The sequence below is a fragment of the Fonsecaea multimorphosa genome, assembly GCF_000836435.1.
Source record: "Fonsecaea multimorphosa CBS 102226 unplaced genomic scaffold supercont1.9, whole genome shotgun sequence".
NCBI classification, from domain to species: domain Eukaryota; kingdom Fungi; phylum Ascomycota; class Eurotiomycetes; order Chaetothyriales; family Herpotrichiellaceae; genus Fonsecaea; species Fonsecaea multimorphosa.
In genome coordinates, this window is record NW_015971643.1 from 458939 (window position 1) to 475308 (window position 16370).

The 16370-nt window shown below is 51.0% G+C and overlaps 8 protein-coding genes across 8 annotated transcripts; 1 reads left to right on the forward strand and 7 right to left on the reverse strand.

Moving 5' to 3' along the window:
• Positions 1-87: 87 nt before the first annotated feature.
• Positions 88-3293, reverse strand: Z520_05330 (uncharacterized protein; the record flags this gene model as incomplete). Its single annotated transcript, XM_016775833.1, has 4 exons — positions 88-316; positions 365-1396; positions 2798-3011; positions 3068-3293. The coding sequence occupies 4 exons, from the start codon at positions 3291-3293 to the stop codon at positions 88-90; spliced, it is 1701 nt and encodes a 566-aa protein (XP_016632992.1).
• A 296-nt stretch (positions 3294-3589) lies between these two features.
• Positions 3590-4236, reverse strand: Z520_05331 (uncharacterized protein; the record flags this gene model as incomplete). The annotated part of the gene is made up of 2 exons (XM_016775834.1): positions 3590-3895; positions 3955-4236. 2 exons carry the CDS (start codon positions 4234-4236, stop codon positions 3590-3592), a joined length of 588 nt encoding a protein of 195 aa, XP_016632993.1.
• Positions 4237-4301: 65 nt separating this feature from the next.
• Positions 4302-4820, reverse strand: Z520_05332 (uncharacterized protein; the record flags this gene model as incomplete). Its single annotated transcript, XM_016775835.1, has 1 exon — positions 4302-4820. One exon carries the CDS (start codon positions 4818-4820, stop codon positions 4302-4304), a length of 519 nt encoding a protein of 172 aa, XP_016632994.1.
• Positions 4821-5810: 990 nt separating this feature from the next.
• On the reverse strand, positions 5811-6907 carry Z520_05333 (uncharacterized protein; the record flags this gene model as incomplete). Its single annotated transcript, XM_016775836.1, has 2 exons — positions 5811-6800; positions 6836-6907. The coding sequence occupies 2 exons, from the start codon at positions 6905-6907 to the stop codon at positions 5811-5813; spliced, it is 1062 nt and encodes a 353-aa protein (XP_016632995.1).
• Positions 6908-7714: 807 nt separating this feature from the next.
• Z520_05334 (uncharacterized protein) lies at positions 7715-9391 on the forward strand (the record flags this gene model as incomplete). Its single annotated transcript, XM_016775837.1, has 2 exons — positions 7715-7990; positions 8048-9391. The coding sequence occupies 2 exons, from the start codon at positions 7715-7717 to the stop codon at positions 9389-9391; spliced, it is 1620 nt and encodes a 539-aa protein (XP_016632996.1).
• A 590-nt stretch (positions 9392-9981) lies between these two features.
• Positions 9982-11294, reverse strand: Z520_05335 (uncharacterized protein; the record flags this gene model as incomplete). The annotated part of the gene is made up of 2 exons (XM_016775838.1): positions 9982-10961; positions 11231-11294. The coding sequence occupies 2 exons, from the start codon at positions 11292-11294 to the stop codon at positions 9982-9984; spliced, it is 1044 nt and encodes a 347-aa protein (XP_016632997.1).
• Positions 11295-12669: 1375 nt separating this feature from the next.
• Z520_05336 (uncharacterized protein) lies at positions 12670-13932 on the reverse strand (the record flags this gene model as incomplete). The annotated part of the gene is made up of 1 exon (XM_016775839.1): positions 12670-13932. The coding sequence occupies one exon, from the start codon at positions 13930-13932 to the stop codon at positions 12670-12672; it is 1263 nt and encodes a 420-aa protein (XP_016632998.1).
• A 1043-nt stretch (positions 13933-14975) lies between these two features.
• Positions 14976-16083, reverse strand: Z520_05337 (uncharacterized protein; the record flags this gene model as incomplete). The annotated part of the gene is made up of 3 exons (XM_016775840.1): positions 14976-15499; positions 15558-15983; positions 16035-16083. The coding sequence occupies 3 exons, from the start codon at positions 16081-16083 to the stop codon at positions 14976-14978; spliced, it is 999 nt and encodes a 332-aa protein (XP_016632999.1).
• Positions 16084-16370: the final 287 nt, after the last annotated feature.

Consider the following 16370-nt stretch of genomic DNA (forward strand, 5'->3'; position numbering starts at 1 on the left):
GGGGGCTTGTCGGAGCCCATATGAAGGTGAATATGAATGGACTAAGATGCCACGGTGTGGGATTGTGTGGATTCTTCCAATCCTGCTCTAGACCGAATCCAGAAATTCTAAACCCTTTGGTTCGTCCTGGTGCCGGATAGATTCCAGCTCTCCCACACCAGCCCGCTCAAGCTTCAATACAGTCTCACAAGGCGTCCCTTCAAACAATGGCATTATCTGTGTGACCTTTTGAGCTGCTTCCTTGATGAAGCTATGACGGCTATTCTTGGCGGGTCTGAGAAAGTCATCAAGATCCTTCTTGCTCAGTTTCTCTACCCTGGTCATCTGTGAGATTTGTTATAACTAGAGGTTGGGCACAACTTACGCAGCATTGCTGGCACAGTCTGCCTTTCCAGAGGGGATGAGTGCCAGGATTCCAATTGAAAATTCCCTATATATCGCGTCCCAGATCACGCCGGCATGAAGTCGATTCTTCACCTTGTCTCGGTCTTCCTCTTCAGCGTCCTCGGCGATCTTGTCAATCACCGACGTTCCCGGCCTTTTGCGGTTGGCTCCATTGCCAAACAAGCTTTTCAATTCATTTCTTCGTGAGTGCAATCGGACAAGACAAAGTCGATGGATGACATTATTCGTGTGGGTGTTAGATTCCAAAATATCAAGGTGTTTCCATATTTCTTTGGTTGAGGATGGTAGGCCCATGTTCGACGCCACCTGTCGTTCCCTCAGAAATCGCAGTGCTTGTTTGAGCTGAATGATTGACAGGATCCCAGCAACACTGCAGATTAGGCTGTTCACTACTGAGTTGAGCTCTGCACAACAAAGGTCTGAACCCGCAATGGTCTTGGTGCGCCCCCGTGGAGAATGGTTCGTTTGTCTTCGACTAGGACGCGTCGAGTTCACCTTAGATTTCATTTCCGTTACCGGTCCTCGAAATGCGTGTCCGCCGAGTGAATCCGGCAAGCATATGCGCTTTTCAGGATGCCGAGACGGAGATATAGGTTGATATGCGCTGGCTCTTGGTCGAATGGGATGTAGACCTGATATCAGGTGAGGACTGATGGTTGTCAACGGCAAGGAATTGTCTGAATCGCACTCTCCGTGTGATTGGAAGCACAAATTCAAGGGGCTTTCTCCTTCGAAGGATGGGCCCTGCGAAGTTGCAAGCGAAACCTGATTGTTATGATCTGCACAGGGTTCCTCTAGAAACATCTGTGGTTCCAAGTAGTCTTCTGCTTCGCGAGATGGTGAATCCAATCCCTCTAGCTCATTCTCATAAACTTCACGGCACGTGTCGTCGAAGCTCCGTACCGTGCATTCGAGTTCTTGGATGAAATCCTTCAATTCTTGGACAGCTTGGATTCCCGCTTCACGGCTGTTTGTAATCTCGTCTTTAGTTCTGCGATGGATTTTAGTCAGGAGGGGAGAAAAGAACTAGACCACTCATCAGCAAAATTCAAGTAGTCGGAACAGCTTGATCCTCACGTCGGAGTCAGTCGGACCAGGTATAGATTGTCTTTCCGGCATCGTAGACCTGACGGATCACATCCTTATAACACAAATTCCAAACAAAGTCCAAGGATATTATGAGGCTGCCATAGCCTCCATATGTAGTTAGCATACGCATTGACCAGGAACTTCCAATAGTAACGCATTGATACACCGGCTTGGCACTCCCAGGGATTCCAACGCTCCCTTCTCTGATTCGTGAGTCTTACAATGACTTGTTGGGAAATCATGCAGAAAGCTGGTGCAAAAAGGAAGGATACATCACCAGCATGCGTGTCAAAAAATGAGCAGAAGAGGTATACTGATCCTTAGACAACCACAGTTGGAAAGCTGACTTTGTACCAGAGCAAGGGTTTGGAGAGCTGGAGACTTCAATTCCCTTGAAGGCTCCTCTAGTGGACGTGGACCATGGATACCTCATCGCCCAGCGCAGAACTTCAGTATTGCAGCTGCGGCCACCGACTCCGTGTCAACCTCTCAGACCTATTTGCGCGCGACCTCAGCGCCACCCGACCTCCTTGGGAGAGAATCGAAGCAGGAACATACAACCGCAGAGAGGGCGGGTCATGTTTCTCGACAGACTGTCATGCACGTTTCTACTGAACAAGATACAGTTCGGGTCCGAAGAAACGAAAATACGGCTAGACCTCTCTCAAACAGTTTATTCCCTCCCTTGTCTACCACACAACTGGGAATCAAACAGGAAGTCGACTACGTCCATCATCCAAGCCGACCTCTTGAGTCTTCGATGGCGACAAGTATCGGACAAGAGAGGGCTCAAGCGCTAGCAAAGAGAATACATGGTTTGATTGACAAGAGAAAAGAGCACCATGGGAACATAGACACACTGAAGAAGCGGATCAGACAAAGTCAACTAACATACGCGGATCTGATGAGGAAGCGAAACAGGTTGGAGACCAGTCTTGCAGATCTGAAGGTGAAATTGGAATCCGACGAGCAGCTGTTGAAAGCGGAGGCGAGGTCTGTAGATGACATACCCGCTGAGATCGAGCAAGCCTCTGCCGAGCTGGCGGCGTTGATATCTGGATGATCAACTGGGAGTGTTAAAGTCTCCCACAACACTCCCAGTTGATCATCCAGATATCAACGCCGCCAGCTCATCAGAGGCTTGCGCGGGATCAGCCATCAACGTTCCACGCTCGCGGTACATAGTTGCTCTAATCGATGTCGTTCAAGAACTCCCAGTCAAAGAATCTGTCGATGTACGCTAGTGGATACAAGTCTTCATGAGCAGCAAAGGCACACTGACCCTAAATTTTGTATGACCCACTTCACATTATTGAGACCCCCGTTGATATTCTCGTCTGCATCAAGCCAAACTGCGCCCACTATGGCACTCAAGACCAGTTTCATGGTCGTCGGTGGAGCAGCAATGTTTTCCTGCCGCTGAGACATCGACAGGCAGGTATGCAGCGCTTTCTGCTGCGCGGCATCGGACAAGTAGTCCTTGGCCAGGAATTTCTTTCGCAGCAAGTCAAGCTCTCCTGATCTTCGTCAGTTAACCTGCTAAGTAGGGCGGTAAGATTCGGTCTTTACGCACGATGGCCCATGCCTCGTCTGAACCACTCATCTACCATCGCCAGCTCCAGGACTGCATATCCTAACTTCGCAAGACGCCGATTGCCATCGGACTCATGGATCTCGCCAGTCAGTTCGTCTCTGTCTCTGGTTGCGCTTTGCAATGCCTCATAAAGAAGCCCTCTATCACGAAACTGATAGCGAGTGATTTCTTCGGCCCGGGTCAAGTCAGATTGAATTTGCGCCATCTTGTGAGACGGAAGATTTGAAGCATACCTAGGTTCCCAGGAAAGAGGAAGGCGGAAGGCGACAGCCTGACTGCTGAACCCCATAGCGACTTGACAATGATCGGCCGTCGGCGTCTACAAGTTCCGGTTGATCAAACAATCGGAACTTCAGGAGCAAATGAAAATAAATGGTGATTGTCTGACAATATGCTTTTAATTCTGGTACTTGATGTGCTCGAAAGTGCTCCAAGGCTTTGCAGGCAGATGTCAAAAAAAGGAAGAACCTCGGGCCAAACCGGCGTGTCATTTGTTTGCCGCTACTTCAGGTGACGACTTCGAGGCACTTCATCCCAAATGAGTCCCAGAGCATTGCCCTCCATCATTGTCTTTTCCTTCCCCTTCTTGTTCTTCTTGATCTTCTTCTTGATTTTCTCCTCTAGCATGTCTGCCGGATAAAGGTTCGTGGTCGAGATAGGGACAAGTCGTGAGGTTCGGTTCCTCAACTTGAGTACCGAATGTCTCGTGATCGTGGAAGTGGCATGCGTCTCCCGTTTTGACACCTTCAACTCGTAGCCCCATGAGATCGGATCGCTTCCGTTCCTTGGCCAGTTCGGGATATGATTCTATCACAGTCATCCAGGAGTCGACGACCGTGTCCTTCTCCTCAAATGGGTTCGCGAACCGCACATAGTGTGGCACCCAGAAGTCGACGTAACCAGGATTCAGGTTGAGCCAATGCCAGTATTCTTCGGACCTCGGTTGGTCCCAGTTTCCAGAGCTTGGATGCGAGATCTTTCCTGAGTATATCGGAACGCTGATGTTGTAGAGCGGGGATGCGATATATTATGGCCACGCCGCAGAGCTCTAGTGCTTCGGAGAAGGACAACCCCACCTTACGTTGAGGTTCTTCCATATACGACCACTGCATGAATTTGCGGGAGATGTCAGTGGAGACTTCTGGCATGGCGATACCAGGATCCTCTTCCTTGTCCAGGATGATGTTCTTGTGTCATTCCCGGACAGCAGCACTCAGTTATGCTCCCAGTCACTCATCTGTCGACAAATTCCCCTCTTGCAGCCTTCACACAGTTCCTGCCGGTGTGGCAAGCCCTTTTTCGAGACGTAGTGCGGCTGTTCCACCTCAACTCCAGCCCATTTCTGGATTCTGTATGCAACCCGTTCAATATAAGATTTCTCGTCCAGAGTAAGAGAACCCAGTGTGTCGCAAGTTTTGCAGCGCTGGTTGAAAACCACAGCATTGTATCCATTGCTTGCATAGCCCCTGATCAGGATGGCCACTTTCTTGCTGGCCCAACCGCTCATATCGCAGCTTCGATTTGTGCACCGGAACCTGCCCATGACATGGGTCGAGTATTCTCGATGAGCATTTCTGTCGTCTTTGCTTCTGAAAACCCATTTGACGGTCAAATTGTGAGAGATCGCGTTTTCAATGTCCTCGTGGAGCTCTGGAAACATGAAACTTGTGTTTTTCCCCTCGTTGCTTGCCTCGCCCGCTCGACTGAGCTTGGAGTACGTCTTCTCCACCATCTCTGATCCTTCCAAAGTCGTAGTGAGTTCGGCCAAAGCTCCAGAAAACGTCAACGGCTGAGGTGCGAGTCGATGGTACCTTGCTCAGGAGGTGTTGGCAGAATTAACAATCAAGGTCAGGTTCGAGTTCCAGAACTATTGCAGCTCGCTCCCGATTCAGATCTGACACTTGAGCTGCTGGGATAACCGTTATTCTAATATGTGAACCACCGAAAGACCTTGCGTCTGCGGCAGACCCGACTTTATCGCGGCAACCAATTCCTTGAGCCTGTTCGCCACAGAAGGACGTAAATGGAATAATCAGGAAGTCAGAAAAAAGCCACGAGTATCGAGGCGCCAAATCAAATCCTGGAAAATACTTTGCCTGTCGAAAAATGCTAGAAGCTGTAATCTAGAGTGTGGCTTGGTGTTGTAAAATTACGGGGCGTGTTGTAGCTTGCGCGGTGGCTTCAAGAAATGAAATGGCAACCGCGTTCTACTATGTACGGGCGAACTTGTCACTTGTGCGATCGCCCACATGAGGACCCGATCGATCAAGTAAGTGACCGGATTGGAAAAGCTGGTCTGCTTTGCACAAAGGGGAGAGGTAACGAATGGGACAGATTTTAAGATGAGAATGCCAAGGAACGCGACACAACTCGAGGAGAGGGCTTGCAAGCTTTGGGTGAGTTCGGAGATCATCTTGACGGATCTTCGACGCCTGAGCAACTCACAACGAGGTTTCAGAAGCCGTGCGTCAGCAAACAGAGAGTGCAAGAGGCCTGCCTTTTAACACCACAGTATCGGCCGAAAGGATTGACCTCCTGACTGTTGAGTTTCTAACAAGCTGCCGAGGCTGTGAGAGCCTGGTAGACCACGCTGTCGAGCTGACTTCATCCTTGGTTAGATAGATGGACTGTTGTCTTTGAACCATCCAAGCAAAACACATCAAAATCGAGTAAATCTTGTAGACATAAGAGTAGGAAGTCCTCCCAACGTACGAGTGATCGACTACTGTTTGCCCTTGAAGCTCGTTGAGAAGTGGGCTGGATTATACTCGACGTCCACCATCCACTCCCGTAACGTCTTGTATTTGGACAACCGCGGCACCTCTGCCCACTGCTGCGAATCATCTTTCGTTTCGGGGATCCGATTGTCTCGCCAGATGCTCCACCACGCTCCAAACGATTTGCGAAATGTGAAGGCCGTCGTGTCGTCCGGCGACGCTCCACGCGGCAATCTACCTTCGGGGTCGATGTTGGCAGAAATGCGCTCCATCCAATCGGCGAGCGTGATGGGCTGAAATTTCGTCTTCTTGCCGGTATATTGCTCCAGCGCATCGGCCACTTGGTCCAATGTCAGCTGAAACGGGCCTGCCGAGACGAATTTTCCAAGGCTCTCGCGTGGGTGCTCCAGTGCCCACTTGACGGCCTCGCCATAGTTATCCAGGGGGATCAGCGGCATGATTGATTCCTTGTTCAGGGGCAATTTGAAAACGTATCCGTCGCCTTGCGGGACGGGTTTCAACAGTCGATTCAGCATCTCGGCATACACCCCGCCGGTGATGATCGACCATGGTAGACGGTCCAAGGGCTGCGCCGCGAGCCAGCCCGCCAGCCGTGCAGCCACAATATTGTGACTGTTGCGATATTCTTCGGCTAGGCCATGGGCGACAAACCTGTCGACTGAACCGGCGCCAGAGTAAATGAACCACTTGATTTTGCTCTGGACTGCAATCTCGTAGGCGCGAAAGGTCCAAAAATACTCGAACGGCTCGCCGACACTAAAGCTGTCAATGTTGAAGTAGACAACGTCTTGGTCGGCGAAAGCGGTACGAAGACCAGCCTCGGTGGTGTATGAGCCCTGAAGAAGCTTGACAGCCGGGAATTCGGCTTGCAAGGCTCGGCATGAAGACGACGAGATGTCTCGCGTCAGGACAGAGACTTGAAAATTGGATCCGTTGGCAAGAGCTAGACCACCATCAGTCTTGGAAATAAAGACCTGCCCCGGTTCGCGCAAGACTTGCCTTTGACCACCGAACGGCCCTGAGCGCCTGTGCCTCCTAAGACAACGACCCTAGCGTTCGAAAACGATGCGATGGTGGTCATGGTCAATGATGTTGGGTCTTCCTTTCAGCCTAGCTGATATCCCCCTCGAGCTTCCATCTTCGGTAGCTGTTCCTGTAATATATATATGAGCGCCATGGAGAAGCGATGCCAGTCACAGAACACGTACGACACAAATGGGTTTAATCATCCACCAAGTGTCAAAGAAGCTCGCAGCGACCAAAGGTGGATTGCAAATAACGTCGATTACTCAACCATATTGGAATCATCCTGCACCACCAAGTCGAATCTAACGGTCAGGACCTCGGATAGACACAGTTTGCTGATAGAACAGCGGTAGTCACAGGGGGCGCGCATCGGCCGAGCACGGTTACACCAGCGCGTTAATCACTTTCATTGGCCCACAATCCAAGTGAGGCATGTGATTTGCCATGTAATAGCAGCAGGGTGGGGCCGGCGCGTCAACTACTCTTATTGGCCCAATCAACTGTACGTTATGCCAGCCTTTCTTCTACGCAGTCCTGAGTACTCTGAACCAAGGATTTGTAACGGACAATGCATTGTTTTGTCACGCCGAGGAAGTCAGAGGAAACCGAGAGGTCAATTTGTCGTTGTTGGCCGCGTGTCGATCAGTAAACATGCTATCAAGACCACCGGCGAGTCTCACGCCATTTGTCTATGAATATTTGCCCTGGCAATGGCGCTACAAAAGGCCGTGTGAAGAAGGAATTTCGCTCTGTGTACAGCGTGGTCTGTCTCGTGAGAGGTTGCATGATCAAAGAAACCAACCACTTAGTCCAAGAACAAAAATCCTGGAACAGTGATACAGCCTGGTAATTATCGACTGCGATGCCAAGACGGTGGGAAGATATCGGGGCTTCAAAGCGCAAGAAGCTCCTTGAATCTATCCCAAAGGAATGGCTTATCCCAGAAGATATCAAGCCTCCAGATTCTCAACTGAATGTCGTCGACTTTCCAGAGAGGTCAGGATGGTTTACCAAGAAGGAGCTTGAAATCACCAACACTTCGGCGACAGACCTAGTGCGAAAGCTGGCGAAGGGTGAATGGAGCTCAGAAGAAGTGACGCTGGCGTTCTGTAAGAGAGCGTCAGTGGCTCACCAGCTGGTCAGGCAGTCCCGATACACAAGTCACGCGCGATAGTGATCTGACTAGGTCGCACAGGTTAATTGTCTGTCGGAAACGATGTTCGATTTCGCGCTCGAGACAGCCAGGTCCCGTGACAAACACCTCAGACAGACGGGCAAGCCCATCGGGCCTCTACACGGCCTGCCAGTATCCATAAAAGATTGCTTTGACCTTGTCGGTGTCGACTCAAGCATCGGATTTAGCTCGCGTGTCGACAAGCCTGCAAAACACAACGCCGCGGTGGTCGACATTATGCTAAATGCCGGCGCAGTGCTGTATGTGAAGACGAATGTGCCGACAGCCATGATGATGCTCGAGACAGTGAACAATGTGACTGGGCGGACGCTGAATCCGTTGAATCGCGACCTTACACCCGGTGGGTCATCCGGGGGTGAGAGTGCCCTCATCGCTTTCGCTGGCTCACCGCTCGGCATTGGCGGTGACGTCGCGGGCAGCCTCCGCATCCCTGCGGCTTGTACGGGAATCTTCACACTGAAGCCCAGCGCTGGCCGGTTCCCAATAATAGGGTGCGCGTCTGGGCTTCCCGGGCAGGAGGCCGTTCAGGCTGTGACTGGGCCTTTGGCACGGTCGCTGCAAGACTGCTTTTTGTTTTCCGAGGCCGTGGCTGCTGCAGAACCGTGGAAACTGGACACCAAGACTTTACCCATCCCATGGCATGCGGTGGAACACAAGAGGAAGCTGAAGTTGGGCGTCATGTGGACCGATGGCATCGTGACGCCGACACCGCCAATCCGACGCGCTCTAGAACAGACGGTGACGAAGCTTGAGGCTGCTGGGCATGAGATCTTGGACTGGCAGCCCGAGGGGCACCTGAAGGGTCTGCAGCTGTTTCGTCAGATAATCTCTGCCGATGGCGGGAAGAGTCTGAGGAAAGACCTGGAGCCCACTCAAGAGCCATTTCGTCCAGAACAGCAGCTCTGGGAGAACGCCTCGGAGCTTGGTGTATACGAACTTTGGCAGATCCACCAGGGGCGTGACGATCTGTGTCAGCAGTACTTCAATCGTTGGACTGCAGCTGGTATTGACGGAATTCTATGCCCGACAACGCCTTATGCGTCAGTCGGACATGGCGGCTTGAGGTACCTTGGGTATACCGCAATTTTCAACCTCCTCGACTACTCGTCCATCAGCTTCCCATGCGGACTTGCCGCGAACAAAGATCTGGACAGGGCACCTACAGATTACACTCCACTCAACGACTTTGACACACAAGTGCAAGGCTCTTACAACGCGGATTCTGTGGACGGCATGCCCTTGAGCCTGCAGATTGTGGCCCAAAAACTGGAAGACGAAAAGGTTTTCACCATGGCACGAACTATCTTGGAGGTCCTGAGACCTCGACCCACAAGCTTTATCTGAACCTGAACACGTTGACTCCAGCAGAGCCTACTCCATCAACCACAGGACTGGGTAGAGCTTTGAGTGGCCTGCCACCCTATCCAGAGCAATTTTCAAGTGGTTGGGCCTTTTGAAAAAATCCTCGCCTGATTTCTTGAACATCACGTCCTGTGGTGAAAACGTCTCATCCTGTCCATGCAAGCGCTTTACCGACTATGACGGGATATCTCAAATGCCTCCAAAGTCCCCGCTGCTTCCACAAAATCTCTGGTTATGTAGCCCCGCTCCTGATTTGGTTGGAAATTTGGAAACATAGGATGCAACGCCGGAAATACATGGCTGATATCCCCTTGGTCTGTACTCGGCCACAGGATTGTCTTTCCTCGTGATTTCCACGTCTTTACCGTCACGAATTCACATGCGAAGAAAAAAGCCTGGGCACAGTGTCACATTCGGGGGTAAAATTGGGCGTAAGGCTGCCTTGATTCAAGTTTCACAACTACATCATGTGGCGAGTTGCGCCGAGCCGGAGACAGGCATCAACTCTAGCAGTCGAGCGCTTCGGCCGCAGCGACGGTTGAGGCGCGGACTGAGTACATCGTCTTGGCATCCTACGGATTCATCGTCAAACGTCCTGGACTGAGCTTCTGTTCAAATCCTTCAGCGACCCAGTCGTAAGCTTTCTTTCCTGTTGGGTCGTCGAGAGCCATTTCGGCGAGCTTCTGCTGGACAAAGCGCGACGCTCGAGGATCTCGCACCACCTTGTCAATGATCGCCAAAGGCCAATTGAAGAAGCGCGTAACTGATTCGGCAAAATCAATTCTGGCGAGCGTACCCATGCAGTCTTCTAGCTCGTGCTGGATGAGAACGGAGTAATTTTCCGATGTTGGTGAAGGGGGCGAAGAGGCAGACAAGTGGCAATAAGCCAAGAGCTTTGCAGCCGATATGTAGAGGGTGATGTGGAGGCCGTAATTGTGGAACATCGCGTCGCTTTTCCATGTATCCAACTGAATTAGAATATCTTGAAGGCTGGAGGGGTTCCGACTGCTGAAAGCATTCGGCGAATCGTCGAGGGAGGCAACGAGGTCGGAGAAGAGCCGCACGAGGGAATAAGGCATCCCGAAAATTGGCCAATTCTCCGGCTCCGGCGACACTGAAAGCCTACAGTGCTCGAAATAAGTGTCGAACACATCACGGAGCGTCGGATCTTGAAGTGGTGAGAGACTCTTGTCCCGAACAGATACCAGCATGGAATGATATAGGAAGGACTCCGTAAAGATGCGATCAAAGACGAGAGTCGACCGCGTCAGCGCGCTCGACGGGCACCAGCCTCTGGATGTCGCATCCATTTTCCTTCTTGCTCGTTCGCGGAACACCTGGCCCGCTGCAGCGACGTGTACTGCAGCGGACGCAGGATTATAGCTCGGCTGGTGATTCTCATACAAGCAAAGGATGACCATCGTGGCAACGAGCCAATCCTCAGTACCGTCACATCCGCCATTCTGGATCGTGGCCCGAAGCACACGGATAGACCTTGCATAGAATTCGTCGGCTTTGATTCGAGCCGCCTGCACAATCCCCAGCTTGACCCCTATCGCGTGAGTCGCACATGCCAGGCAAGCATTGAAAAGTGCCGGATAACGAGGCGCCAGGTCATATGTACAGGAAAAACGAAAGAAATGTGGACGCGAGCGGGGACGAATTTGGTGGGGCAAGAAATCATGGACGAACGAGGCGAACAAGGCTGTAGATTTTGACTCCTCGGTGCTCGGAGGTGCGATACAGAGCCGAGGAGGCGTCTTGGAGCGAATATGTGCTGCGGGTGACAGTGGCCCTTTGGTTGTCAAAGTGTCGCCAAACAAGTGACTGTCGGACAAGGTACCCAATCGATGGGATACTTGTGAGGCTTGGAATCTGTTTCCATTTTCGCTTCGATCGATGGATGAACGATTGCGCGGCAAATTTCGTTTGTCTTTCTCCTGCCCCGTAGCAGGCCAGGCACATTCGAGGCCATTCCTCGTGCAATTATGGCAGCGGTCACGGATCTCGTCACACTTTTTGCGACGTTTGCGACCTTGCTCTTGTCAGCGGGATTTTGGGCATGCAAGGAGGTGATGTGCTAACAGGTCAGGCAGCCAGTCTTGGTTCTGATGAGCTTGGGCATGTGTTCCACTACCTTTCAATAGGTCTGCCGAAGTCCCCATGAAGTACGGATCTCATGTCACTCCGTTAAAATAGCAGATGCTTGATCAGGCTGAACGCCGAGGACTGGTTTGTCAGCAAACTTGGCTGCGCGCATGTCGTGGACCTTTGACAAAGCTTGCTTAATTTTGTCGCATTTGATCCGAGGCTCTCCCAGAGGCGTCCGTCCTCCATGCCCAGTCGATATGGCCTAAAAGCTTAGAAGGAGTCTCCGTATTTCTTACAATGTATGACGTTTTGAAAAAGGGAATTCGACGCCGGAATCTCGACACGAGGGCATTCCATTTCCATCTCCGGACCTGAGCGTGGCCCTGAGCCTCGCTGCTTCAACCTGAGATGCTCCTACACGTGACTGAGCATGGCGGTATTCGGCCTGAGCAACGGATCAATCGCGCCAACATTTGGGCCAGGGGCCCTGTTCCCGACACCCGCCTTAGTACCCATAACTTGGCACCCGATTCAAGTTGACATAATGCTCTCAGAGGTTCCTTTTCTCTAAATTGGTTAGTCTGGTCCAAGTTAAGATCGCCATCATCCTACTCCCGCCTTGCAGTTCCGCATCGCCCCGAGGACATCGAGTCAAAGTGCTTCATTGTTCAGGCATGTTGGCGCTTGCGCTGTTATTTTGACGGCAAGGTAGATTCAGGTAGACAGGCTTGATGAGGAGGCTCCCCGCAACATCTCAAATCTTTTGTGGTTTGTAATTGTCAGTCTCCATTGTTGAAATCTGATCGACCGATATCCTATTGTTTGGCGCAACTCACAGAACCAGAATACCATGTTCATTGCCATCATCAGTCATCGTTACTGGAGTTTCGTGTTCTAAGCAACCATCATACCTAGGGAAATATCGTTCCATCCTTCCCCTTTGCACACTTATTGATACATCGACGAATAAAACGCTTACTTGTATCGACGATGCTGGTCTCCCTGGACATAGGACGACTTGGTTGTCTTAACCACAAAACCCTCCCATTTCGGCGCTCCAGAAATTCGAGGCGGCGTTCACTTGACGACACAGGCGCTGTGCACAAATAAATTGTTGTCCAAATAGGGCATTCATGAGCAATTCTGTACCAAGCATAGCTATTGACCACTCAGTCACCAAGCCTGGGAAAAAAGGTGCCGCGGTTTTTTTGGAGTTCCTCCATCACTGCCTCGCGAAGAGCTATATTTCTCTCTGCGGACCCAGACCAGCCAGCTTTAACACCTAAAGTTGCCGCAAGCGCATCTCTGGATTTTGAATCGGAATTCCGGTGAAGTAGCTTCAGGAGATCTATGATCGATTCCTTCCATCTGAGTCCACTGCCGAAGTTATCAGCTCTCCTCTGCAGGATTTGGTTGAGCTCCGCCCTTGATAGAGCATGGTCGCTGACAATATTAGGCCACTGGACCTTCTCGGCTGCGGCTATTATGACCCCAGGAATGCTTAACAACAGCGCTTTCATGTACGCAGTGGCCATTGCCGCGGCATATGGCTGCCAGTGGTCGTTTTTGTGGGAGTCTGCATAGTCAGAGATCCCGCGAATGACCAGACCTGGAAACGATTCTTGGATACCTGCACCCTCCATCTCGACACATACCACCTTGAGATCTTCCCGCAGTCGGTCGCGGATCACGCCGTCTTTGACAACGAAATTTCCTGATCCAATTGTGCCAAAATGAACGTGAGAAAGGGGGTCGGACCGGGGCTTCCGCTGAAGGATCTCTGTCTTTGTCGTGAGGCAGGCTGAGCATGTAGAACCACCTTGATGGCGGTACGTTGCCTTGAATAGATGATCCTGGTTCTCTCCCGGAAACGAAAATGTTTCTCTCATATCCGGGCGACTTTTAATCATATCCTTCAAATGATTGGACATCTGGTTCCGAAGCCAGTGCTCTCCTTTCGAACAGAGAAAGTGACAGTATGTTGTAAGGATTCTCGGTGGCTTGTTCAGCACGCCGGTCCTTTCGAATCTTCCGTCGGGATGCATTTTGCCCAGATCATATTCAACGACACCACCAAATCCACCCTCCGGGTTGCTCACTACCACATCACCAAGTCGGATGTCCTTTTCCTCGCTAGGTATACCACCCCCGATGCCCACAAGAAAGCAAAACTTGATTCGTGGAAAGTCATTGACCAATTGCGTGGCTACCGCTGCCGCAAGGGTATTGCCGCAGCGGGTCGTGAGCGTAACCACAATATTGTGTTCTCCGATCCTGCCGAAGATGTAGGCGTTCTGGCTTCGGTCGGAAAGCTGTGGACGCCCTTCGTGCTTTTCGTCAAGCATTGCAGTGATGGCGTCTAGCTCGATTTGCAGAGTGCAAATGCAAGCAACTTGATAGTCATGGACACGCCTCACGGTAAATGAAGACATGTCTCCGGTCGACGATAGAGACCAAGGAATTCTAAGTAGCTCAAGGGAACTCCTTCACGTCGGACTCCGAGGGCAGTGCCGTGTCATTGACTACGCGGGAGGAAAAACAGCGTACTATTATTTCGAGGGTTCAATCTGATGGGCAGCCATCACCACCGTTCGACAGAGAATTCCGAGCGGTGGAGGGGAACAACCCTAGTCAAAAATGAGCCGTTGAGATGCATGCAGAAGGATTATATTGCAGAAGCCACCGAATCTTTTGTTCTTGACAGACAGCCATTCAACCCCGGACCTTTGAAAAGACAACCGGTGTGAAACGGCTTGCATAGGTCCAATCATCCTCTGGGACAGCCAAGGAATGAAACCTGTAGGATGTTCATTGGCCTAGAAGACTAGCATCGCCTCGAATGCATGCACGAATGGATCCTTCGCCCATGGCCAAGCTGAAATCTCCCGAGTCTAGATTGCACGGGTCCATCCACTGGCATCCAGGCGGAGCATTGCACAACAAGGCCAGCCCACGCTCTCTGCCAGAGCCACATTTGCGACTTGAATTGCGGCCCCGAATCACAAGCGAAGGGCAAGGCGGGGGTTCTCGGCTTTTTCACCTCAGCTTCACCGGTCACTTGGAAGTCGGGAATTTCAGCGTATTGAAGCTGAAGACCGATAATGTTTTTAAGAATTCGATGTTTGAAAAAGTGGGGGAGGGAATCAGGATTAGTCCCTTCCCCTTTTTGGAGGAACATGGACGGGTTAACGTCTGGCATTGTAGTCGGCCTGGGTTTGTTTTCTCCAACGCAGGCCTTCGGCGATGTCTCGCAAACTCAAACGGTGTATGCCTTCCAGAGGAGAACATGTAAAGTTCTTGAAGATTTCCGTCACGTTTTAAACCATGATGTAAGAAGTCGAAGCGTTCATCGATGCGAACAAAATTCAAAGTGAGATCCATTTCCCCCTTCAACAAAAACTTCCAACTCGCCTTCCCACAGAATGGTATCAACCATCTCATGCCTCTTCGCCGTCTGGACTGCATTCATCTCCTCTTAAGGTTTCGAGCTTCTGGATGACACCAAGCGGCTGTTTCGGGACCTGGAAACGTTTGAAGTCGAGGTTCGTATTCTTTCGGTCGAAGGGGTTCTTCGCTCTTCCTTCGAAAGCTCTTTGTAAAGCCCCTTGTGCAGTTCGTCCAACGAAGGAAAGTCTTCCTGGAGCCTTTTGATGTATTCTCGACATTTGTCCATGCCTTGCGTCCCGACCTCTTCCAGGCACTGTACCCCAAGGAGGATCGCAATCCAAGTGGCTGACACCACGGGAAGAAAGAATGCACCAAAAGTCATAATACCACCAATGCAAGGGAGGATAGCTCCATGTCCGATGGAAATTGCGTGCCTCACTGCTTGCAACATGTCGTTCTTCAGACGGACGAGTAACTTTGCCAGAAATCTTCTCGGGCTTTGCGGTTCATTACTTTTGTCCGAGACAATGAGATATGCAAGGCGAATAGCAAGGTCGTGACAGTTCCACCAGAGAGAGAAATACTCCCACCCGGTCATAAGCTTCCGATAGACTATGGGTCGTGCTTAGCATTTGTTTTCAAATATTGGCGATCAGTGGCGAAGTCTTACACTTTTCTGAAATCTGTGTGTCCGAGAGTTTCGTTTCGCCGACCTCTTTGATTGCGTATATATTGTGAAGATCCTCCTTGCCTAGGCAGTGGGAGTCTCCAGCTTCTATCACGTCTTGACCATCTCCTCCTACATGTTCCCATACCTTCGCATCCCGCATCTTCTTTGACATAGAGAATCTGCTATCATAGTAGACAGATTTTTCCATGACTGCGATGGCGTAGTGGACAGCAATATCTAATTTGGCAGCAGATATCCGAGGAAGGCTGCTCATATCACTTGTTTTACTCCAATCAATTGAGGATGGAGAAGGGGCAAGGTCGATACCCACAAGTGAGAGCCCCTCAGCGATCTTCTGGTACTTCTGGCCTACAGCCATTGCGATGAGGAGAATTTTGCGAGAGCCATATCTGGTTTTCGAATAGTCTTTGGTCAAATTAGCATTCAATCTCTCAGGGGGATCGTGACCTCGTATACCTCTCACAAGAACCGATTCGCCCTGAAAGAGATCTCTCAGCAAGCCCATGGCGGATTTGAGTCAGAACCTTCTCTTGTGAGACAATCATGAGGCTGAGGACCAGAATACCTAGGCTTTGTATATGGCGAGGCCCTACAACGCCACTTTGTCCCAATTGAGCCTGCTGCAGCATTATGTCATGGTCAGCGCAAGAAATTATCCAACAGAGGATGCAGAGGGTGGTAGCTCCTGGCGGTGTCTCGTGTCTCCTGCAAAGGAAAGGCAGATAGCCTGACAACGAAAAATGATGACCAATAGTATCAGTCCTACAATGTCAGGGGATACTGTTCACAGGT